Source organism: Oncorhynchus masou, chromosome 13 (assembly GCF_036934945.1).
Source record: "Oncorhynchus masou masou isolate Uvic2021 chromosome 13, UVic_Omas_1.1, whole genome shotgun sequence".
Taxonomy (NCBI): domain Eukaryota; kingdom Metazoa; phylum Chordata; class Actinopteri; order Salmoniformes; family Salmonidae; genus Oncorhynchus; species Oncorhynchus masou.
Genome location: NC_088224.1, coordinates 38,641,974 through 38,667,338, shown reverse-complemented (window position 1 = coordinate 38,667,338; position 25,365 = coordinate 38,641,974). Strand labels below are relative to the sequence as shown.

Below are 25,365 nucleotides of genomic sequence, written 5' to 3'. Positions count from 1 at the left end.
AAAATCATGTCAGTTTTCATGTCATGTCAGTTCTTCTACATAAACTGGACAGATCCTGGGAATTGTCTGTTGGGACAACTGTCTCAATATCTCCAGTTGATGTCCAAAAATAGAGGATTTTATCTTGTAGTTAAATGAAGAGTGATTCAAAGATTACATTAAAAAACACAGGGAGCTTTGGAGGTTAAGACAGATGCTTTCAAATGCAGAAGATTATGTCAATAATCTCCCTAGTCACAGGTGCAAGAGAGAGAGATTGAGTCTATGCCTTCGCTATGGTGAATCACTAAAACAATAAAGAAATACGGAAAAGAGGTAGCAGCGCGTCAGAAAACAGCTCAATGTAATTGAAGAATCCATAGACTCTAACCACTTCTGGGAAAATTGTTATCTAAAATTGTTATCTTGGCCCTATAACAAAGAACAAACAGCAAAAACATATACATAATCAAATACAAATCTTAGAATCAACTATTAAAGACTACCAGAACTCACTGAATGAACTACAATGAACTACAAAATACAAACCCTGCAACTCAAAAAGGCCTGTGGTGTTGATGGTATCCTAAACGAAATGAAAGAATATAAAGAACAAATTCCAATTGACTAGACTTAAACTCTTTAACATCATCCTCAGCTCTGGCTTCTTCCCCAATATTTGGAACCAAGGACTGATCACCCCAATCCACAAAAGTGGAGACAAATTTGAACCCAATAACTGCCATGGGATATGCATCAACAGCAACCTTGGGAAGATCCTCTGCATTATCATTAACAGAGGAGGGCCTACAGCAGCACCTAGATCTTCTGTACAGATTATGTCAGACCTGGGCCCTGACAGTAAATCTCAGTAAGACAAAAATAATGTTGTTCCAAAAAAAGGTCCAGTCGCCAGGACCACAAATACAAATTCCATCTAGACGCCGTTGCCCTAGAGCACACAAAGAAACTATATATACCTCGGCCTTAACATCAGCGCCACAGGTAACTTCCACAAAGCTGTGAACGAGCTGAGAGACAAGGCAAGAAGGGCCTTCTATGCCATCAAAACGAAAAACACCAAATAATTCATGCAGAGCAGAATTAGGCCGATACCCACTAATGATCAAACTGCAGAAAAGACACGTTAAATTCTACAGCCACCTAAAAGGAAGTGATTCCCAAACCTTCCATAACAAAGACATCACCTACAGAGAGATTAACCTGGAGAAGAGTCCCCTAAGCAAGATGGTCCTGGGACTCTGTTCACAAACACAAATAGACCCCACAGAGCCCCACGACAGAAACACAAATAACCCAACCAAATCATGAGAAAGCAAAAATATGATTATTTGACACTTTGGAAAGAATTTACAAAACAGAGCATGCTAGAATGCTATTTGACCCCAAACAGAGAGTACACAGTGGCAGAATACCTGACCACCATGACTGACCCAAACTTAAGGAAAACTTTGACTATGTACAGACTCCGTGAGCATAGCCTTGCTATTGAGAAAGGCCACCGTAGGCAGACCTGGCACTCAAGAGAAGACAGGCTTTATTTTCCATTTTGTACTTGAACTATTTGCACATCGTTACAACACTGTAGACATATGACATTTGAACTTTTGTTTATTATCGACTTCACTTGCTTTGGTAATGTTAACATATGTTTCCCATGACAATAAAGCCCTTGAATTTAATTGTGAGAAAGAAAGAAAGAAAGAAAGAAAGAAAGAAAGAAAGAAAGAAAGAAAGAAAGAAAGAAAGAAAGAAAGAAAGAAAGAAAGAAAGAAAGAAAGAAAGAAAGAAAGAAAGAAAGAAAGAGCGGTTGGAACTAGGGAAGGTGGATTGATAAATGTGACAGCCATCTCTTCAAGCATGTAGGATTATTCAGATGTATGTGGTAAATGATAGAGAATTTAAATTAAAACAAAATGGTAGCCTATAAGATCGTGACAATACTGTGTGGAATGTCTTTGGCAAGAGTTTACATTTTGTATGGATCGATTTTAAATGTAATGTTGACATTTCCAACCAGAAAATAGACATTTCTATGAATAATGTATCAAACATTAAAAAAAAAACATTTTCTTGAAGTGGAATGCTTTATTTCACACTAATACTTTTAAATCAAAACAGCAACACAAATTGTGTACAAAAACAGAGGGGGGAAGCACAGATCACACAAATAATCAAAAACAAAGAACACAAATAATCATCTGATAGACAGATTTGATGTTGTCTTGCTACACAACCTATCTTTCTAAGAACTATTAAAAGGGCCATTTTTATCTAATGAAACTTGACGGTAATGTAATCTAAAGTTTATGACAACTTGGGTTCGTGCCGTGGGGGAGATCTTCGTGGGCTGTACTCGGCCTTGTCTCAGGATGGTAAGTTGGTGGTTGAAGTATCCCTCTCGTGGTGTGGGGGCTGCGCTTTGGCAAAGTGTGTGTGTGTGTGTGTGGGGGGGGGGGTTATATCCTGCCTGTTTGGCCTTGTCTGGGGCTATCATCAGACAGGGTCACAGTGTCTCCCGACTCCTCCTATGTCAGCCTCCAGTATTTATTCTGCAATAGTTTATGTGTCGGGGGGCTAGTGTCAGTCTGTTATATCTGGAGTATTTTTCCTGTCTTATCCTGTGTCCTGTGTGAATTTAGGTATGCTCTCTCTAATTGTCTCCCTCTTTTTCTTTATCTTTCTTTCTCTCAGAGGACCTGAGCCCTAGGACCATGCCTCAGGACTACCTGGCCTGATGACTCCTTGCTGTCCCCAGTCCACCTGGTCGTGCTGCTGCTCCAGTTTCAACTGTTCTGCCTGCGGCTATGGAACCCTTACCTGTTTACCGGACGTGCTACATGTCCCAGACCTGCTCTCTAACTCTAGAGACAGCAGGAGCTGTAGAGATACTCTGAATGTTCGGCTATGTAAAGCCAACTGACATTTACTCCTGAGGTGCTGACCTGTTGCACCCTCTACAACCACTGTGCTTATTATTATTTGACCCTGCTGGTCATCTATGAACATTTGAACATCTTGGCCATGTTCTGTTATAATCTCCACCCGGCACAGCCAGAAGAGGACTGGCCACCCCTCATAGCCTGGTTCCTCTCTAGGTTTCTTCCTAGGTTCTGGCCATTCGAGGGAGTTTTTCTCTAGCCACCGTGCTTCTACATCTGCATTGCTTGATGTTTGGGGTTTTAGGCTGGGTTTCTGTACAGCACTTTGTAACATCAGCTGATGTAAGAAGGGCTTTATGATTGATTGTTCAGCAATAATTTCAGTGCAAGCATTAGCACCTAGATAACGTTTGTGTCTATCATTTTCAGAGGATAATATTAAGACAAAGAAACAAATTGAAACTCACAATCCTTAACCTTCAATAACAGGGGCAAACTCTGAGTGAAGTATTTTAAAATGTTTACTTCGAAAAGAGGAGATTTCATGAGGTAAATGCCATAAAGAATTGTATCGTCGTTGGCATTGTGTGAGTCTACAGTATTTAGCCCTTGACATTTATATTAGATTGTGTCTGTCGGTATCAAGATCAAGGTCTTTATGTCAACACGGACCAAGTTACATTTTAAACACAATCTCTAAAAGGTCCTAAAACATTATCCTAAGTTTGCTCTACCTTTGCTATTATTGCTTTATTGGTACACATATCAAAATATTTAACAAATGATTCGCTAATGAGTAGCACGTCTGGTATGAAGTATTATCAACAGATTACTCATTGCTTGCTTTCATTTTCTAAACCCCTCTTACCAGCTCTCAATACTCTTTACCCTTTCTCAAAACATTCCAAAGCTAAATATCAAGTCCCAAAAATATACAGTATATAGTAAAAACAATAACAGTATATAGTAAAAACAATAGCAGTATACAGTATATAGTTAAAACAGTACCAGTATACAGTATATAGTAAAAACAGTACCAGTATATAGTAAAAACAATACCAGTATACACTATATAGTAAAAACAATACCAGTATACAGTATATAGTAAAAACAGTACCAGTATATAGTAAAAACAGTACCAGCAAAACAGTATATTGTAAGAACAATACCAGTATACAGTATATAGTAAAAAGTAATGTCCCGTGTAGCTCAGTTGGTAGAGCATAGTGCTTGCAATGCCAGGGTTGCGGGTACATGGTATGTTTTTACAATCACGCTAAAGTATTTGGAGGAAAACATATACTATTTGAACCGAAGTCCGATAAACATTGAAGTTAGACTGGGATTAAAACGAAATACTTTCTGCATTATGATGGGTAAATTGAGGATAGGGGTGTGGAATGTAGGAGCCTGATCCCAGATCTGTTTGTGCTGTCTTGTCAACTCCTATGGTCAACTCTTACGGTCATGTCCTATGACCATAGGACTTTATTAGTAGAGGGTTACTTGTTGGCAGGTTCATATTGAATGAGGCGAAGCGCATCCTCATTGTCCATCACACCCTTGATGAACTCTCCTTCTGCAACTCGCTCTGAGGTGGAGAGAGAGAGCAAGAGGAAGAAACAGATAGGAATCATCATCATCATCATCATCAGGTTTATATTACAGTTAAAATGTCAAATCACATTAAACAAGACGCTTTTCTCTTCACCATTGTCTTCTTTCTCAAAGAATGTCCAGAGTTTGTTGGCCCTCTTCTCCGGTGTGTTCTCGTCATTGGGCAGCTCAGCTTGTTCATCCTTGGGAATTAGCTTGAAAATAGCCTGTTGGGTACATAAAAATGGTATACCTTCAATCCCTGAACAGAAACAGTGTTTATTCGAGGCAGGCTTTTCTTTTGAGCCAGGTGTTTATTTCCTTTATACTCAATAAAACGTTGAAAAGACGACCACACTTTATTGTGACAAGTAGGACCCGTATAAACATTGTAATAACAAATCCGCCGCAGATCAGACTTGCAACGACTAGACTGCCTATCATACGCACCCCATTTCGCGCTTCAACACCATGGAGAAGGGTACCGGTGATATTGCATTTTCTTTTTGGTGGCGCAATGGCTAGCAACAATGACAGAATGTTGTACACATATCGGAGCTGTGTCCATGCTAATCTCGTAAACAATTCATTTCAACCTGGTGTTTATTTGAAGCAGGTGTTCATTTGCTGAAATGTGTTTTCGATGCCCGGCTATTTAAAAAGGGGCAGACGGCTTTTTGAGATGCGACGTTTAATTGAAGTTTTATGGTATGTCACTTTCCTCGGCTATTCTGTAACACGGAAGATTTACTGACAAATATGTAAAGAAAATCCTGCCGAATACGCCAAAATGTTAAATTCAATCATGTTGTCCAACACAAATAACTATTATTATGGAACCATTTTTATCCACATTCACTTTAGGAACTAATAGGGGTGGGGAATGTGGCGTGCGGCGTGTTGGGGTGAAGTGTTTGTGAAAGGATGTGATGGATATTCTCTCACCCTATATAAACTACAAACACCAGATCACTGCAGTGAGAATATATCCTTAGAACAACCCAATCCTGTTCTTTTTAATCTTCTCATAAAATCATATTCCAGGGCTGATTATTTTAAACGGGCGATTACTGTGGAACATTGATGTTTGTACTACGAAAATGATCCAATGATAATCTGTAATGTAAGGCTAAAGAAAATGTATCGCTCCGAAGCAGTCAAAAACACATACTGTATTCTTTCCTGAACAATGTAAATGTATGAAATACTCAGGTACCAGTCACATAGAAATAAAAATGTATTTGCGTTCTGTGAATATACAGTGCCTTCGGGAAGTATTCAGACCGGTTGACTTTTCCACATTTTGTTACGTTACAGCCTAGTTCTAAAATTGATTAAATAAAACCATTTCCTCAGTAATCTACCCACAACACCCCATAATAAAAAACAGAAATACCTTATTTACATATGTATTCAGACCCTTTGCTATAAGACTCGAAATTGAGCTCAGATGCATCCTGTTTCCATTGATCATCCTTGAGATGTTTCTACAACTTGACTCCACAAATTCAAATTCAATTGATTGGATATGATTTGGAAAGGCACACACCTGTCTATATAAGGTCCCACAGTTGACAGTGCATGTCAGAGCAGAAACCAAGCCATGAGGTCGAACAAATTGTCCGTAGAGTTCCGAGACAGGGTTGTGTTGAGGCACAAATGTCTGCAGCATTGAAGGTCCCGAAGAACACAGTGGCCTCCATCATTCTTAAATGGAAGAAGTTTGGAACCACCAAGACTCTTCCTAGAGCTGGCCGCCCGGCCACACTGAGCAATCAGGGGAGAAGGGCGTTGTTCAGGGAGGTAACCAAGAACCCGATGGTCACTCTGACACAGCTCTAGAGTTCCTCTGTGGAGATGGGAGAACTTTCCAGAAGGACAACCATCTTTGCAGCACTCCACCAATCTGGCCTTTATGGTAGAGTGGCCAGACAGAAGCCACTCCTCAGTAAAAGGCACATGAAAGCCCGCTTGGAGTTTGCCAAAAGGCACCTAAAGACTCTCAGACTATGAGAAACAAGATTCGCTGGTCTGATGGAACCAAGATTGAACTCTTTGGCCTGAATGCCAAGCCTCTCGTCTGGAGGAAACCTGCCACTATCCCTACGGTGAAACATGGTGGTGGCAGCATCATGCTGTGGGGATGTTTTTCAGCAGCAGGGACTAGGAAATAGTCAGGATTGAAGCAAAGATGAAGGGAGAAAAGTGCAGAGAGATCCTCAATGAAAACCTGTTCCAGAGCACTCAGGACCTCAAAATGGGGTGAAGGTTCACCTTCAAACAGGAAAACAACCCTAAGCACACGGCCAAGACAATGCAGGAGTGGCTTTGAGACAAGTCTCTGAACATCCTTGAGTAGATTGGTTTTGAGGGATTTCAAATGTTAGCATCCACCATTTATAAATATTCTTCCTATCTGAACCTTAGTTCTGATTAAATCGCATTGTGTTCCCATGGCTTGTAAGAAAATCAAAATAACATTTTGGAGAGAAAAACGGTGGTACAAAAAACACTAAATCACATTTTAGTTTCAACTGTAAACAGGGAGCTTAAATAAGATTAGAGCCTAAGGACTGGTGTGAACTGACAAATCAGCAGCAGCTTGTTCTCATTTACAGTTCACATAGAAAAAATCCTTCTGAACAAACTGAGTCTGTCTATATATACACAAACAAAAATATAAACGCAAAATGGAAAATGTTGTTTCATGAGCTGAAATAAAATATCCCAGAAATGTTCCATATGCACAATAAGCTTATTTCTCTCAAATTCTATGCACAAATGTGTTTACATCCCTGTTGATAAGCATTTCCCCTTTGCCAAGATAATCCATCCACCTGACAGGTGTGGAATATCAAGTAGCTTATTAAACAGCATGATCATTGCACAGGTGCACCTTGTGCTGTGGACAATAAAAGGCCACTCTAAAATGTGCATTTTTGTCACACAACACAATGCCATATTTTTTGATAGGGCGTGCAATTGGCATGCTGACTGCAGGAAAGTCCACCAGTGTGCATCGAAATCAGCCTATGCTTCGTGGCCTGCACTCCACGCTTTGGAGTCAGAACATTGAATAAGATTAAATTATTGTTCGTTCCATGTATGCATGGTGTTGAAACAAACACAATTGCATTTTATCGATGTCAATTTGAATGCCCATTGGGAGGCCCATTTAAAAAAAGAAAAAAGGCATCTGTGACCAACAGATGAATATCTGTATTCAAAGTCATGTGAAATCCATAGATTGGGGCCTAATGAATTTATTTCAATTGACTGATTTCCTCATATGAACTGTTACTCAGTAAAATCAATGAAATTGTTGCATGTTGCGTAAATTTAGTTTGTTTGTGTATATATAAACCATCACTACCCCAAGCAAAATACAGTATGTTGTGTTTGCCATTGGTCACTTTTACATGGCAAAGCACTGACTGTTCAGTTATTGGTTGGTAATATTGTATGATTCATCATGATCGCTATAGGCTGGGGTACTCACTGTCATTCTTTAGCATTTTTCCGGCTCGAAGGGCCAAATAAGAAATAGGTTTAAAAAACGTTTTAATTTGGACTGTCACAATTTTAGTATTCAACCTCCTTTGCATGTTTGAACAAATCATAGATTTACTTTCAGACAGCCATGGGAGATAATCACACAGTGAGTGTCACATACATCTTGACCTGCAGCCCAGTGTAACCGGTGTTAAGTGGCTAGCTAGTTAGCAGTGCGCACTAGTAGCGTATCAATCGGTGACGTCACTCGCTCTGAGACCTTGAAGTAAGTTGTTTCCCTTGCTCAGCAAGGACTGCGGCTTTTGTGGAATGATAAGGTGACGATGCTTCGAAGGTGATTGTTGTCGATGTGTGCAGAGGGTCATTGGTTCAAGCCCAGGATGGGAAGAGGAGAGGGACGGAAGCAATTCTGTTACAAAAGGACACAGCGAGATGTGTCTTTAAATCTTAAACACTGTTCAATCTCAGTCCCCATTCTCTCCTAACCTACATTTATCCCTCCTTCCCTAATTCCCTCACTCCCTCCTACACCCTTTCAGTTTAACCTCAGGGCCCGGGGAATACGGTCAGACGTTGTAGTGGAGTGGTATCAGTGCTTGAATTCATCTGCACCGCAGGGACATTGACACTGAGGCAAAACAATGTATCCCTGCCTCCAGGTCACAATAGTGCTTTATCCTATGGTTGAACGCCATTGATGTAAGCCTCGCCCATTTCTGGGTAAAAGGTTTGTGGGTAGAAGTATGTAGAAGTATCAGGGGTCAAGTATTACATCTTAGAAGAGCAAACAGAGCTTGAGGCTTATCCCTCCTCCATACTGCCTGAGACCCTAACCACAGCCCCTCCTCCATCTCTGTCAATCACCAAGTAGCACATCCATGTGACACTTGATGACCAGAATCAACCTCACACAGCTTTAAACCTTTAACCCCCTCAATGCCAATACAGAGGCCTAGATTAAGGCTGGTTTGAATTTAGATGACAAGCGTCAGTCAACGGGATTCGTTTCTAACATGCATGTCATCTCTATTGATCTGTCTATCCACCCACCCATCCACTCCACGCTTCTCCTCCCCCACTACTTACGCTGCAGATCTCGGTCACTTCCGACTTGGTGATGTATCCGTTCTTGTCCATGTCGAACAGCGAGAAGGCCCACTCCAGCTTCCTGGTGGTCTTGCCCGTGGACGTCAGGTGCAGCGCAATTATGTACTCCTTGAAGTCCAGAGTGCCGTCGTCGTTGGTGTCGAAGGAACGGAAGACGTGCTGCGCGTAAGTCTGGGCGTTGCTCTCGGGGAAGAAGCGGCTGTAGATGACCTCGAACTCCTTGGGCGTGATACGTCCAGAGGGACACGACTTCTGGAAGCTCTCGTACCACTGGGTGATCTCCGTCTCAGTGAACTTGGTGCTGAGCTTCAGGTCTTCCAGGATCTCCTTGGAAACGGCGCTGCTCTTGGCATTCCCCATGTTGTGTTTTCAGGTGAAAGAAATAGCCCCGTTGTGTCTTTTAAAAGGCAAATGTATATCAACACGGACTGTGATGTGTGTGTTTTTTTTTGTATGTCCTGACAATGTACGATATCCAGAAGATGGGAGGCTGGGTCCTTCTCTCCGTAAAGCAGGCTTTTCACTTGACCCCTTGAAAAGCAACTCTAAATGAAAATAGGAATGAAGTAATTTAATAAGGTTATTCCAGTCTAACAAATCGCAGAGTGGAGTCCAATGTCTTTAATATTTACATTTTTCATCAAGAGAAGTACCTGGGCACAACGGGCCATCCATAACTAATTGCAGTAGTGTATCCAGCATGTGACGGGATGACAGTTATCGTAGACATGATAACCATAATCTGTGCTCTGTGATCTCCGTCTAGTAGGCATAAAATACCCATTCCTAATCATCGGGTCTAGGATAAAGGCTACAGTCAGCTAATGAGTTTACACACGCACGCAACACTTACACACACCTGAACGACATCCAGGCTTCTAAAAGAAAAACTAACAGGTCTGTGAGAGCCGGAATTCTTACTGGTTGGTAGGTGATCAAATACTTATGTCATGCAATGAAATGCAAATGAATTACTTAAAAATCATACAATGTGATTTTCTGGATTTTTCTTTTAGATTCCATCTCTCACAGTTGAAGTGTACCTATGATTTAAAAAAATTACAGACCTCTACATGCTTTGTAAGTAGGAAAACCTGCAAAATTGGCAGTGTATCAAATACTTGTTCTCCCCACTGTATATATATATATAACCTCCCAGAAATTTATTGGGTAAAAAAACACCAATGTTTCAGCATTCATTTGCCTTCTTCAGGGTAATGTCATGAACGCTTGGTCCAGGTTATGTAGACAAACAGTGCAATTAATGCAACCAATGACAATAGTGAGGGTTGTGTCGTAATTGCTAGGTTGATCAAATTGAATTGAGCTAAACTGTTTAAAGACAATAGCCCACAGCATATTGAATATATTCTGCCATAACAATTATTCAATAAATGACTGGGAGGTTATATATATGGAGTGTGTGACTCTCTTTGTTATTTTTTTTTATAGCTTATTCAACGTTAGCCAGCACCTCTACACTAAATATTTTTCTCTGTGTGTTTGCCAGCTCATGCGTTTGTATTGGAATGGAATAAATGAAACTGAGTCAAATGTGGTTTCCATACGTTTGACTCCGTTCCATGAATTCCATTCCAGCCATTACAATGAGCCCGTCCTCCTATAGCTCCTCCCACCAGCCTCCACAGATCACTGTGTTAACACACATAGTCGACTAAAAACATCATACTGAAAGCCTGTGGTTATTCCTTTGATCTATGACTCAAATATGGACTAGCATACATTCATGATAATACAACTTTAAAACGGCTGTAATGTGTAGTACAGAAAAGGTGTACATGAGACCATTAGAAGCTTCAAAAGTGCTAAAACAGAAGTTAAAACTATGGCTGAAATGAGTACAGTATGTTGAGTAGATACCAAAAAAACGAGAAAGTCCATATTAACCTAATGCTTTCAGAAAGGAGTTCTAATCCTTCAATTTAGAAAGAAAATCAATTCAATTCCAATCTTCCACATAAATTTGAAGGGGATTTAACCCATCCCTGGCTCCAAAAAAGGAATTTCCTTGGAGTACAGCTAGAACTATAGACAGAAACAAATAAGGAAAGACATAAATAGACATAAATAAAGATGAATTCAAACGCTTACCTGTGTGAGTGACTCAGAGGAGACAAGTCAAGATGAAAGTGATATTCATGGTCAGCAGAGAGCAGAGTGGGATCCTGCTGCACCTGCCGGTTGGGCTAAGTCAATTATACAGGATCGTTAAGGCGCTAAGCCACAAACACACCCAAATGAACTTCTTATCTTCTTCTTTTTGTTTCTCGATCATTCCATGCCTACACGTTAGCACACACTAAAACATATTTTATGTCATGTCCGTGTCACGTCATAATATCATACGTCATAATATGTCCTTATTTTTTCTATTGCCCTGTCTTAACAAGCAAAGTTCAAACAACTTTAAACAATTAAATTGTTTTAAATCTTTCGCCATGAGCGTTTTATCCACATAGGTTGCTGTGTAGTTATTGACTCTAGCTTTTACCTTCTTCACTAAGACTTGTTGTCCGTTATCAACACTTGAGTTGAATAAGAACAAAACAACAACGGTCTTATAGGGATGAGCTGTTTTTATAGATGTCAGAAGTTAGTGTATAGGGGCCATGCAACCATTTCTCAACACATTGTTAGCAGTTCCTAGATAGCCAACCGTAGGTCCGTTTTTATGGTTTAGGTGCTTTAGTCAGTTAGGATCCCACTTAAGTAGAGGGTTTGGTCAAACATGTTCAACTATGTACACCAACATAGAAACAATTGAATGTCTGCTCGCTGTTTCGTGGTTCCCAGATGAGGTGATTTAATAAAGCTTCAAGCTTTATTCAAATCGCCTTCATGGTAAATGACCACATTAGCGTTGTTAAATCACCATGATAGCTTTATTAAATCATCATGTTTGGGAGCAGCATAACAGTGAGCAAAGATTCCTTTTTTGATGTAGATCTTCGACTTTGAGCATGGTCTGGGAGACACTTGGTGGGGAAAAGAAGGCGGAAGTGGACGATGAAGTGGATTCTGGATCGAATGGCGGTAGACCCGAGGAGAATTAGTGTAGCAAAAGTAGTGTACAGTGATGAGTGTCCCTTCGTATCTAGTAGAAGTACCGTTTCTTAATGAGGAGAAGCTGAGCAGATTACCAATCTTGAAGAAACCATTTGAGATATCCAAATTGGCGGAGAGAATGCTGGGTAAAGTGAAGGCTGTGAGGGTCACGAGAGGTGGGCTTGTTTCGATTTTTTTGTCCTTCTGCGGATCGGAAGAAATGTGCGTCTCCCCAAATTTGCTAAGTTTGAGGTGTCATGTCTGTCTCTTCGTAACAGGGCACACCTCAAGGGGTTTATATCTGGCGTCTCGTGGGAAGTCGATTTTGAAGAGATGAAAAATGTATCCCAAGACCAATGCAGTGTGATCCTTGTAAAGCTTTTGGTCATTTTTCAAGTGTTTGCAGGAGGGAGAAGCAGAGATGTCCAAGTTGTAGAAAAGATCATATCATGTCTTTTAAAAGTGAGGAAAATGTGACATGTTGCAATTGTGGTGGGAACCATGAAGCAATGTCTTTGGAATGCCCGACAAGGGTGAAAGAGAATGAGGTGGCCAAAGTCGGTGCTGTCCAGAGCATTTCATATGCAGCAGCTGTTAAAAGGTTCGAGGGTTTGAATGGTGCTCCTGAAGAGTCCGTGGCGGTGGATAGGCCTTCACTGCATGCTGCAGGGGTTTCCTTTCAACAGCAGGACCCAAGGCATTTTAAAGGTTAAGACGGTGGACTTTGTGGCCTTTATAGCGATAGTGATTAATGGCACTGCCAAGGTGGAGAGGAGGTCCAGGAAGATGGATATCATTGTGGATGCGGCGGAGTGGTTCATGGGACTGAAAGATTTCTTGGCGGAGGAGTTACATGAAATATTGTCACAAGCCGTACCACCCTCTGAGGCCCTGGAGCCCGAGAAGGGAGATATGGAGATTTGAAAGAAGTAAGAAGTGGTCATTCTGATTTGGTTTTGTCAATGTACTATTTCTATTTGGGTGGATTAAGTTAGTTTCTTCTCCTATGGATTTTCTTTTGACCTTGTTTTGGCTTTTCAACCCGTCCAGTTGGTGGATAAGATGTCGATATTTTTGTCGAGCTCCTGTTACTATTTAAGATGTGCATAAACCCCCTCTTTCCATCATGTACACCACTTTTAAGTTAGAAACCGACAAAATAGTAAAGGGTGGTCTCACAAACAAAGAGATTCAGTATGTCAATAACACACAGGTAACCTATTCTTCCCCCGTAATTAGAAAGGGCTAAACCTTCAGGTTCTTGGGTCTTACAGACCTAAGACGAGTTAGTGATAATTGACCCCCCCTGTCTTTGATCCAGGGGACTTAAGTGCACTTACCTGACCTATGACCCATAAGCCGTAGTCCACCACCTGCTGAGGTGAAACTGCCTGAAAGAAAATGTGCATTATATTTTTGGTAGAATCCTCATAACTTCCCCAATTTAGTTAGAGTTGGTATAACCAGTGACGATTTTAGCATGTAAATGTTGGTGGGGCAAACTCCCCAATTTGTTTTTGTATGCATGCCAGCGAAGCCAACACAACACTAAACAATACAATTGAGCAAACTATGGAATAAGTGGACGACAAGCGGATAAGAAAATATCTGTAATTTCGATTAAAACTTTAATGAGCGAGCTAGGGCGGACGTAGTCAATATAACTATTTGTTCAGCACTTTTGAAAAGTACAGCAACAGAATTCAGAACATGGGCCGTTCTTACAGTATTCTCCCTGTACACCAAGTCAGAAGCGTAGGATAAATAAAAGTAGCATATAAGCACACAATGAAAGCTCTTACAATATTCAATGATGAAAATGTATACCAAGAAGGAGAATGATGGAGTGCTGCTTCAGATAACCTGCCCTCCACAATCACCCAACCTCAACCCAATTGAGATGGTTTGATATGAGTTGGACTGCAGAGTGAAGGAAAAGCAGCCAACAACTCCTCAGCTTATGTGGGAACTCCTTCAAGATTGTTGGAAAAGCATTCCAGGTGAAGCTGGTTGGGAGAATCCCAAGAGTGTGCAAAGCTGTCATTAAGGCAAAGGGTGGCTACTTTGAAGAATCTCAAATGTAAAATATATTTGTATTTATTATAACACTTTTTTTGGTTACTACATGATTCCATATGTGTTATTCCATGGTTTTGATGTCTTCACTATTATTCTACAATGTAGAAAATAGTAAAATTAAAGAAAACCCCTTGAATGAGTAGGTGTGTCTAAACATTTGACTGTGTACTGGTACTGTATTTATATATATATACAGTGGGGCAAAAAAGTATTTAGTCAGCCACCAATTGTGCAAGTTCTCCCACTTAAAAAGATGAGAGAGGCCTGTAATGGTTATCATAGGTCCACTTCAACTATGACAGACAAAATGTGATTTTGTTTCTGCAGAAAATCACATTGTAGGATTTTTACTGAATTTATTTGCAAATTATGGTGGAAAATAAGTATTTGGTCACCTACAAACAAGCAAGATTTCTGGCTCTCACAGACCTGTAACTTCTTCTTTATTAAGAGGCTCCTCTGTCTTCCACTCGTTACCTGTATTAATGGCACCTGTTTGAACTTGTTATCAGTATAAAAGACACCTGTCTACAACCTCAAACAGTCACACTCCAAACTCCACTATGGCCAAGACCAAGGAGCTGTCAAAGGACACCAGAAACAAAATTGTAGACCTGCACCAGGCTGGGAAGACTGAATCTGCAATAGGTAAGCAGCTTGGTTTGAAGAAATCAACTGTGGGAGCAATTATTAGGAAATGGAAGACACAAGACCACTGACAATCTCCCTCGATCTGGGGCTCCACGCAAGATCTCACCCCGTGGGGTCAAAATGATCACAAGAACGGTGAGCAAAAATCCCAGAACCTCACGGGGGGACCTAGTGAATGACCTGCAGAGAGCTGGGACCAAAGTAACAAAGCCTACCATCAGTAACACACTTTGCCGCCAGGGACTCAAATCCTGCAGTGCCAGACGTGTCCCCCTGCTTAAGCCAGTACATGTCCAGGCCCGTCTGAAGTTTGCTAGAGAGCATTTGGATGATCCAGAAGAAGATTGGGAGAATGTCATATGGTCAGATGAAACCAAAATATAACTTTTTGGTAAAAACTCAACTCATCGTGTTTGGAGGACAAAGAATGCTGAGTTGCATCCAAAGAACACCATACCTACTGTGAAGCATGGGGGTGGAAACATCATGCTTTGGGGCTGTTTTTCTGCAAAGGGACCAGGACGACTGATCCGTGTAAAGGAAAGAATGAATGGGGCCATGTATTGTGAGATTTTGAGTGAAATCATCCTTCCATCAGCAAGGGCATTGAAGATGAAACGTGGCTGGGTCTTTCAGCATGACAATGATCCCAAACACACCGCCCGGGCAACGAAGGAGTGGCTTCGTAAGAAGCATTTCACAGTCCTGGAGTGGCCTAGCCAGTCTCCAGATCTCAACCCCATAGAAAATCTTTGGAGGGAGTTGAAAGTCCGTGTTGCCCGGCAACAGTCCCAAAACATCGCTGCTCTAGAGGAGATCTGCATGGAGGAATTGGCCAAAATACCAGCAACAGTGTGTGAAAACCTTGTGAAGACTTACAGAAAACGTTTGACCTCTGTCATTGCCAACAAAGGGTATATAACAAAGTATTGAGAAACTTTTGTTATTGACCAAATACTTATTTTCACCATAATTTGCAAATAAATTCATTAAAATCCTACAATGTGATTTTCTGGATTTTTTGTTCTCATTTTGTCTGTCATAGTTGAAGTGTACCTATGATGAAAATTACAGGTCTCTCTCGTCTTTTTAAGTGGGAGAACTTGCACAATTGGTGGCTGACTAAATACTTTTTTGTATATTTGTATATATATATATATATATATATATATATATATTTTTTTTTTAATTTTTTTTTTTTTTTTATAGCTAAACAGGTGTGGCCGTCACTGGGTATAAGTATAATGACTGGGTATAAGTATAATGTGTGGCCGCCACTGGTTGACACTGGTTGACAACCATGACAGCCATACATAAAAGAAGGATGGGCCTTGATAGCTGGAGGTTTCGCCACCTCTGTCTACCTCTGTTTATCACTAGGACCAGAGGGGTTTACAACAAAGCAGGATCAATGTGTTAGCCATCAAACTTTGCATAAACATTCTGAATTAACTTTAAAAAAATATATTTATATATATATATGTTTGAAATGCGTATAGTCTAATTGAGTCGACAACCAAAAACACATAACTAAGTTTAATAAACCAGAAAATCAATAGTTATTTCTGGTTGTTTATCAAAGTTGGCTAACTCATTATTCCTGCTTTGTATTATAACCCTCTGGAGGGGCCACGTTTTTATTGATTTGGTTAACCAGTTTTCTCTTTCTCCCTTGTTTTCTCTGGCCTTTTCCATACTCCACCTGTAATGCTTAGTGTTATTGGTTGATTGTCTGAGACAATATTCATTTTCAAAACCCACAGTGTGTCATAGGGACCCAACACTGTGAAGTGGTCAATTTATAAACATCTTGAAAAAGATGGTTCTATATACAGTATGAGAGTTTGGATTTCAACACTGTGTTTAGAATCTAATACAGAAAGGCTGTGTTTACACAGGTAATGAGTGGAGGGCAGAGGAGCCTCTTAACAGGTCTGTGAGAGCCAGAAATCTTGCTTGTTTGTAGGTGACCAAATACTTATTTTCCACCATAATCTGCAAATAAATTCATAAAAAATCCTACAATGTGATTTTCTGGATTTTTTTCTCATTTTGTCTGTCATAGTTGAAGTGTACCTATGATGAAAATTACAGGCCTCTCTCATCTTTTTATGTGGGAGAACTTGCACAATTGGTGACTGACTAAATACTTTTTTGCCCCACTGTACATGTAACCAATTTTCAGTGAGTTCCTCTGGTGCAGTTTTAGGGGGGTTAAGTGCCTTGCTCAAAGGCACAACAATAGGAGGTAGCATCAAGGATACTGATTATGTTTCTTGTCTATTTATTGTCTATTTATTGTCTATGTGCTTGATTGTTGTATGTGTGAAACAACATCATACCTTTAACCTGATAACCTGGATTCCATTTGATCAACCACATCAAGAGAGACGTCTGGATAGACAGGCACCAAGACGTGTGTGTTACCATCAGTCCCCGAATTCACCTGTAAATGAACTCAAACTACTTAAACGTTCAGATGGCCAGAACACCCATGGACAGAGGCACAGATCGCCTTAAAACAGGGTGGCATAGTACCACTCTTCAGCTACAGTCTTGTCCTCACATTCCACTTTGTCCACACACACTTTATCCATTGTGATCCCCCTGGCCTGACACACACCCTCCCCCTACTTGTTTTGTCCATCCATCTATTTTAAAGAGGGGATTTTTCCCTCGGCTAGAAATATACTTTGCCAAGAGCCCCTGGTTATTGGATTAAGTGTGTTTGACGCCCCCCTCAACTCTCTGAGCCAGTAAAGCTGCTGCCCCGAGACCAATCTAACCTTTGCTCTAAATCAAGGTTTAGGCTGAGTGGATGGCGGGCCGGCCGTGCTAGTGAAGGGATCTTTTGATTGACGGAGAGATAGACAGAGGAGAGGCTATGGAGGCTTAGGAGGTGATGGTTTATGTCAAGACAGAGTGGTGCCAAAGTGATCGAATGGCCATGCCATCCATCCTATTAGTCTGTTTGTCAAAGATACAGTGGGCAAAAAAGTATTTAGTCAGCCACCAATTGTGCAAGTTCTCCCACTTAAAAAGATGAGAGAGGCATGTAATTTTCATCATAGGTACACTTCAACTATGACAGACAAAATGAGAACAAAAAATCCAGAAAATCACATTGTAGGATTTTTAATGAATTTATTTGCAAATTATGGTGGAAAATAAGTATTTGGTCAATAACAAAAGTTTATCTCAATACTTTGTTATATACCCTTTGTTGGCAATGACAGAGGTCAAACGTTTTCTGTAAGTCTTCACAAGGTTTTCACACACTGTTGCTGGTATTTTGGCCCATTCCTCCATGCAGATCTCCTCTAGAGCAGTGATGTTTTGGGGCTGTGCTGGGCAACACGGAATTTCAACTCCCTCCAAAGATTTTCTATGGGGTTGAGATCTGGAGACTGGCTAGGCCCCTCCAGGACCTTGAAATACTTCTTACGAAGCCACTCCTTCGTTGCCCGGGCGGTGTGTTTGGGATCATTGTCATGCTGAAAGACCCAGCCACGTTTCATCTTCAATGCCCTTGCTGATGGAAGGAGGTTTTCACTCAAAATCTCACGATACATGGCCCCATTCATTCTTTCCTTTACATGGATCAGTCGTCCTGGTCCCTTTGCAGAAAAACAGCCCCAAAGCATGATGTTTCCACCCCCATGCTTCACAGTAAGTATGGTGTTCTTTGGATGCAACTCAGCATTCTTTGTCCTCCAAACACGAGTTGAGTTTTTACCAAAACGTTCTATTTTGGTGTCATCTGACCATATGACATTCTCCCAATCTTCTTCTGGATCATCCAAATGCTCTCTAGTAAACTTCAGAAAGGCCTGGACATGTACTGGCTTAAGCAGGGGGACACGTCTGGCACTGCAGGATTTGAGTCCCTGGCGGCGAAGTGTGTTACTGATGGTAGGCTTTGTTACTTTGGTCCCAGCTCTCTGCAGGTCATTCACTAGGTCCCCCCGTGTGGTTCTGGGATTTTTGCTCACCGTTCTTGTGATCATTTTGACCCCAGGAGGTGAGATCTTGCGTGGAGCCCCAGATCGAGGGAGATTATCAGTGGTCTTGTATGTCTTCCATTTCCTAATAATTGCTCCCACAGTTGATTTCTTCAAACCAAGCTGCTTACCTATTGCAGATTCAATCTTCCCAGCCTGGTGCAGGTCTACAATTTTGTTTCTGGTGTCCTTTGACAGCTCTTTGGTCTTGGCCATAGTGGAGTTTGTACTGATAACAAGTTCAAACAGGTGCAATTAATACAGGTAACGAGTGGAGGACAGAAGAGCCTCTTCAAGAAGAAGTTACAGGTCTGTGAGAGCCAGAAATCTTGCTTGTTTGTAGGTGACCAAATACTTATTTTCCACCATAATTTGCAAAAAAAATCATGAAAAATCCTACAATGTGATTTTCTGGATTTTCTTTCTCATTTTATCTGTCATAGTTGAAGTGTACCTATGATGAAAATTACAGGCCTCTCTCATCTTTTTAAGTGGGAGAACTTGCACAATTGGTGGCTGACTAAATACTTTTTTGCCCCACTGTACATGCTATGGTAAATATAGCTAGGGTTATAAAAATAGCTGGCAATTGGATCACAACAATGGAACGTGGAACGAACTAGCCAGGGCAGGACAGGCTATATAGGCAACTACATTCCTGACCTCAGACTGGGCAGGTTTTAGGTACAGCCCTTTTGTTACAGCCCAGCTCTTAAATACCGGATTAGACTAATCATGATCTTCATTTAAGGCCATGATTAAATTGAAGACCATAATTAATTAATTAACCATTTCTACAGACAGTGAGTAACGTGGCCGTGGCAAGCACACAGCGATCGAGGCCTTCAGTTACTGTTCGATTGAATGTTAAAAGGGCAAAACGAGTGACCTAAGCGACTCTGTGCGTGGTATGATCATAGGTGCCAGGTGCGCCGGATCTAGTATCTCAGAAATGGCCACCCTCCTGGGCTTTTCACACACGACAGTGTCTGGTCTGACAAAACTCAGTTCTTTTTGCGTCAAGCTGATGGCAGAGTCAAGCTTTGGCGTAAGCAGCATGAGTCCATGGACCGACCCATCCTGTCTGCTGTCAAAGGTACAGGCTGGTGAGGAATGTTTTCCGGGCACACGTTAGGTCCCCCAATTGAGCAACGATAGAACGCCACAGGGTATCTGAACATTGTTGCTGAACGAACCCAATAGATCATCTTTAGGATGAGATGGAACGGGCTGTACGCAGCATGAATGTACCGCCGTCCAATCTGCAGCAACTGCGTGTTGCCATCTCGTCAGGATGGACCCACATCCCTTTGGAACGTTTCTGACACCTTGTAGTGTCCAAGCCCCAAAGAATGCAGACTGTTCTGGAGGCAAAAGGCGGGTCCGATCCGGTTCCTGTACCTAATAAACTGGCCGGTGAGTGTATATTTTTGATTGCTGACCCATACTATTGTGTAGATTTGTCATTTAGGTGAACTATCCACTTAAGTGTTGATCCAGACAAAGCATAACACTGATCTCACATTCATATATGTACTAGCCCAGATATGCACTTCTATTATAGGTAGCCTTGTGGTTAGAGTGTCGGGCCAGCTAGGCCAGTAACCGAAAGTTTGCTAGATCATATCCTCGGAACTGACAAGGTAAAAATCTGTCGTTCTGCCCCTGAACAAGGCCGTTTAACCCACTGTTCCTAGGCTGTCATTGTAAATAAGAATTTGTTCTCAACTGACTTGCCTAGTTACATTTCTTTTTATTAGGTCACCCAGCATACATCTATGAGGTACAGAACATGCTTGAGAGTACATGATAATTATCTGCTACACCAACTCATTACCCAGCTTATGAGGAAACACCCTCTTGTAGACCACAAGTCAAAGACCCCTCTAAATTTGGCAGGACATAACTATTTTCTCTTCTTCCAGGAGCAGTGGAGGGTGCTGAGGGGAAAATGGCTCATAATAATGGCTGGCACAGCATTAATGGAATGGCATCAAACCATTGTTTCATGTATTTGATACCATTCCACCTATTCTGCTCCAGCCATTACCATCAGCCCATCCTCCCCAAATAAAATGCCACCAACCTCCTATGTCCAGGATAGTCCATTTTCTCTCCCCTGCCTTCCGTTAAGCCTGTTGTTATGAATATAATATCATACTTCTTGCCAGATTTACAGGATATCAGTTGTTGGACGGTATCCTCTGAATATCATAGCAATAAACTTCATTTGAGCCCCCTCAATATAAAGCTAATTCATTTTTGTTTAAGTAGTAAAACAAAAGCTCCCATTTTTTCTCTTATTGGCAAACCAAATTGTGGTCATACACAGGACACAGAAGCTAGAGTACAATTATGAATATCGACCTCTGCATAGTGGTAGGGATAGTCTATATAATATGACATTTGTAATGTCTTTATTGTTTTGAAACTTCTGTATGTGTAATGTTTACTGTTAATTTGTATTGTTTTATTTCACTTTTCTATAATATCTACCTCACTTGCTTTGGCAATGTTAACACATGTTTCCCATGCCATTAAAGCCCCTTGAATTGAATAGTAGTCATAGATACTTATGTTGCTGTGTCTCTACGATGGAATATGCATTGTGTGCATGTAGGTTCTGAAGTGTGCTTACAATGTATGCTGTGCGATTTGGTTGAATAAGAATGTCAGTCCTAACAGGTCTGCTGGTACATAATGCACATCACAAGAGGTTGATGGCACACACCTTAACTGGGGAGGACGGGCTCATAGCCATGGCTGGAACGGACTAAAATGGAATGGTAATCGAACATATCAAACATATGGTTTCTTGTGCGTTTCGATACCAATCCATTACAGCCATTATTATGAGCTGTCCTCCCCTCTGTGGCCTCCTGTGACGTACACACTGTACACTCCTTGTGGGGACCTGAGAGTAAATCTGTTTGTCTCCATCTACAGTTCACAATAGGAACTGTCCCAAGATAAGAGGGAATGGTTGGAGAGACTGAAAATACTACAATTACGCCTCCCGGAAATGTAAAATACAATGGATTACATTCACGCTGCAGGGCTACCATTCTAAACAATTTACATTACTAGTAAACCTATATTCCAAAATAATTCAAAGAGCCTGAAGAAGTTCACACAAGGAAACATTTATTAGCAAAATAACTAAATGAAAATGATTGAGTGTAAGGCCATTTTTCTAAATGAAATCACACCACACAAGAAATGTTAAATCACATCCACTAGGCCAGATGTAACAGATGAATAAATACATTATTCTTTTTAATAAAAAATGTTTTAAAAACTTTGGACATGAATAGTTTGTAATATACAGGGGACATAACATGCTCGGTGAGTGCATTTCAACTGCTTGGCATTAAACAGTGCTAATTACCCGTCGCACATTACTGCTGGACACAAGTCTCAGAATAAAATGTAAAATACTGCACTAGCACAAGAACTATAGAAGTTGTTCCATGTGAGGGGAGATTGGGGGTGATTGATCCAATGCATGTCTGGCATCCACCCACCAATGTGTAGATGGAAAGCCTATTGAGAGAAGAGGTGGAGAGAGCGAGAGGTTACAAATCAATTAATTATTTTAGATCCTGCCGAGTCGATGAATCACAAATAGCATGTCTGGTGGCGTGTTTATTTTATGTAAGGGAGTCATGCTGGGAACAAGGTCTCTTTCACAGATGAGCCCTTTAAGTATAATGTAGGAAATGTTTTGGCCTATAACCCATGATTCATGTCCCTAGTAACGTAACTTACCTGCTTTTATGGCCAGTTGCCACAGCCCTAAGGCCCCCTGTGGCGATGGATATGCATCTTGCGGCTGAGGGTGCGGGCCAGCCGGTCCACGGTGGTGCCGATGTGGCCAAGCTCTTTGCTGGAGACGAGGCCGTCAATGTTTCCGCTGTACCACAGCACCCAGCCCCCCAGGGACATGAGCACGAACAGTGCTCCTGTGTACACCAGGAGGTCCCCAAAGTCCCTGCCTTTGATATTCAGAGGGACAAAGACTCCCACCAGCAAGGCGGTGCCACCCAGCAAGTCCATCAGCACTGCAAAGGCCAGGGCCAGTTTACAGTGGGACAGGCCATCACAGAGCCCCATGGTCACACCTGAGAGAACGAGGGAATCAGAAATCTGACCTGGGATGCTGCAAGTTGACACAAAAAAAACCTGGGTAAAGATTAAGTGCATAAAATAAATTATAGGGAATATGAAAGGCTACATATAATTTATCATCTACATGAGCTAGATATAAAAGTGGTTGGTATTAGGTTACAGAGATTTAAACAACGTTTGTATGGGACAAACAGGAACCCACTGGTCAAAACGGATTAAATCAACGATGTTTCCACGACATTTCGACCAAAACAATCAATGTAATGAACTTAAATCAACGTGGAAAACTAATTGGATTTCCAAAAGTCATCAAGGTAAGAGAATCTCGTTTCTTTTTCAGCCAACCTTTTAACCCAAATCCATTGACAGGATGACATTTTTTTAATGATTTCACGTTAACTCACAACTCAACCAAATGTAGCCTAAATCAACTGAACGTTGCACTTGAGGCCGCACCAGTGGGAAGGCAATATTTTAGAACATGAAAATAGCCTAACTAATTACATGTTCACTCCAAAGGAACAAAGAAAATAGTTAGGCTAGGGAGGCTACATTGTTTTCAAACCATTGGCTTGCCATGGTCGGTAGCGTACAAGTTGCCCTTTGTCTAGAAAATGTGTCATGTTTTTACTTTGACCTGGTGAAACTGATGTCGAATCCGACATTGTTGAATGTCTTTTTTATTATTATCAAAAATAGTTATCTACCTGGACACGTTGTGTAATCTTCCGGATTTCGATCCCACCTTTTCACTTTTTTTGCGTTTTTCTCAACGACCACTTTACCCCTCCCACAATTTCACCTGCGCCCCGCCCACAAACGGTATGCAAAAATTGTATAAGACATGGTTATCATTGGTAGGCTAATAAGGCTGGAAGATTAATCAATTACTGTATTTGTATGTGAAGACACGATGAAGTAGGCATAAAGTTAGTTTCACTGTAATTATTATACATTTTCATTAGCCATCAGGAAGTCCGAAGCGTTACAAGTCGTAGGCATGTGCCCTTGAGGAGAAAAGCTGACGAATGTACCTGATGGGGAGCGGATGGGTATTAACTTGCGTCTTTCTTTTCTTTTTTGCAGAACGAGGTAACAACTAAGGCAAACGATTCGATGACCTTTCATGCGAAAACATGTATCTTCAGTTGGCTTCCTTTAGCTACATTTCAGCTTTGTGCGACCGATTTTGGAGCAGGTGAACTTACTAGATACAACTCATATGGCGAAATTGCATTTGAATATTAAAGTTAATTGTTTTACAGCTGGTGACATCACCGTGTCGAAGGACTAATGACTGTTTTAACACTTTCAGTACAATGTATGATCCATGATGGTGCTTATTATAATGCTACAATGTTGCCATGTGTAGCCTATCACAGATGTGCAAAACAACACTCAGCCTATGAAAGATGACTGATTCTCGGACAAGCACGAGGAATGCAACAGACACTAACTTGTCTTCCTCCTCCTGTCTATTTTTTATTTTACTAAGTTACTGCATTTACTATAGAAATATATAAAAGAATGGTTAGCCTACTCTATAGGCACTTATATTTAAAGACCCGCTCCTCCCTTTCTAGTTTATCAAACGACATAATTGTTAATTATGTGTCACTCGTGTCACTACCATTGACTGTGGTCCCTAAAGGTCTGTATAATGTTGTGGATGGATGTGAAGTCTCCTTCCCCTTTGAGGAGAACATACAGAATACTAGTGAGTTAAGCAACCCCTTATAAATATGTTCTCTTATCATGAAATGTCAGATAGTTCCGGGCTACTCGAACACAAGCAACATGATCTGCAGTTTATTGATTCATGTCACTAATTGGCTAGAAGTTCCACAGACCTGGAGGGTGAGGTAATTAAACTATCATCCCTCATGAATAGGGATCTACATAATCACCTCTTGATACCTTCATCAACTCAATTAATAATGTAATTATGGTGTCATAGGTCAAGTGGTCAATAACTTTTCAGTGCATACCACCTGCTTCTGCCCATCACCTACAGGTTTAGAAACTAATGGGGGTTCCTTTCCTCCTATAAGTGTCGACATCAAGGGATAGGAATGTAGACGAGAAGTTATTGACCTTCATGGGGACTCACTTACCAAAAGCTATAAGGCTTTGGTCACAGCCATTTGGCTCTAGCTTCAGAATGGTCCCCCCCCCCCCCTACATTAGCTCTTGAAGTATCTTGTTCATTGTCCAAAGTGGAGATTATGGTTGAATGATTTTCTAACAGTGACTAATTGCAGGATTACTGCATTGGGGGCTCTGAGAGGAGTTATTTTTTTGTTTACAGAGATTTCTGTTCTCCCAACCTAATTTTTTTAGAA

At 41.0% G+C, this 25,365-nt stretch overlaps 2 protein-coding genes across 4 annotated transcripts; both read right to left on the bottom strand.

Annotated features, from left to right (window-relative positions):
- Positions 1 to 4,384: 4,384 nt before the first annotated feature.
- Positions 4,385 to 9,458, bottom strand: LOC135551429 (visinin-like). Its single transcript, XM_064982645.1, has 3 exons — positions 9,078 to 9,458; positions 4,594 to 4,705; positions 4,385 to 4,473 (listed from the first exon to the last, which is right to left on the bottom strand). Exons 1-3 carry the CDS (start codon positions 9,456 to 9,458, stop codon positions 4,385 to 4,387), a joined length of 582 nt encoding a protein of 193 aa, XP_064838717.1.
- A 12,558-nt stretch (positions 9,459 to 22,016) lies between these two features.
- LOC135551428 (transmembrane protein 238-like) lies at positions 22,017 to 23,815 on the bottom strand. 3 transcript variants are annotated; one of them, XM_064982642.1, is made up of 3 exons: positions 23,731 to 23,815; positions 22,664 to 23,054; positions 22,017 to 22,438 (listed from the first exon to the last, which is right to left on the bottom strand). In XM_064982642.1, exon 2 carries the CDS (start codon positions 23,006 to 23,008, stop codon positions 22,691 to 22,693), a length of 318 nt encoding a protein of 105 aa, XP_064838714.1. In that variant the 5' UTR covers positions 23,009 to 23,054; positions 23,731 to 23,815; the 3' UTR covers positions 22,017 to 22,438; positions 22,664 to 22,690. The 3 variants fall into 3 exon arrangements, with proteins under 3 accessions (XP_064838714.1, XP_064838716.1, XP_064838715.1); XM_064982644.1 differs by having other exon boundaries at positions 22,664 to 23,077; positions 23,731 to 23,811; XM_064982643.1 differs by having other exon boundaries at positions 22,664 to 23,016; positions 23,731 to 23,809.
- Positions 23,816 to 25,365: the final 1,550 nt, after the last annotated feature.

What these genes read in the sequence shown, in the direction of transcription:
- LOC135551428 (XM_064982642.1), bottom strand. Translation starts at nt 23,008, where the DNA reads ATGGGGCTCTGTGATGGCCTGTCCCACTGTAAACTGGCCCTGGCCTTT.
- LOC135551429 (XM_064982645.1), bottom strand. Translation starts at nt 9,458, where the DNA reads ATGGGGAATGCCAAGAGCAGCGCCGTTTCCAAGGAGATCCTGGAAGAC. An exon ending in AAGTGACCGAGATCTGCAGC is followed by an intron (nt 4,706 to 9,077) that starts GTAAGTAGTGGG and finishes TGTACCCAACAG; the next exon opens with GCTATTTTCAAGCTAATTCC. An exon ending in CTTTGAGAAAGAAGACAATG is followed by an intron (nt 4,474 to 4,593) that starts GTGAAGAGAAAA and finishes TCTCCACCTCAG; the next exon opens with AGCGAGTTGCAGAAGGAGAG.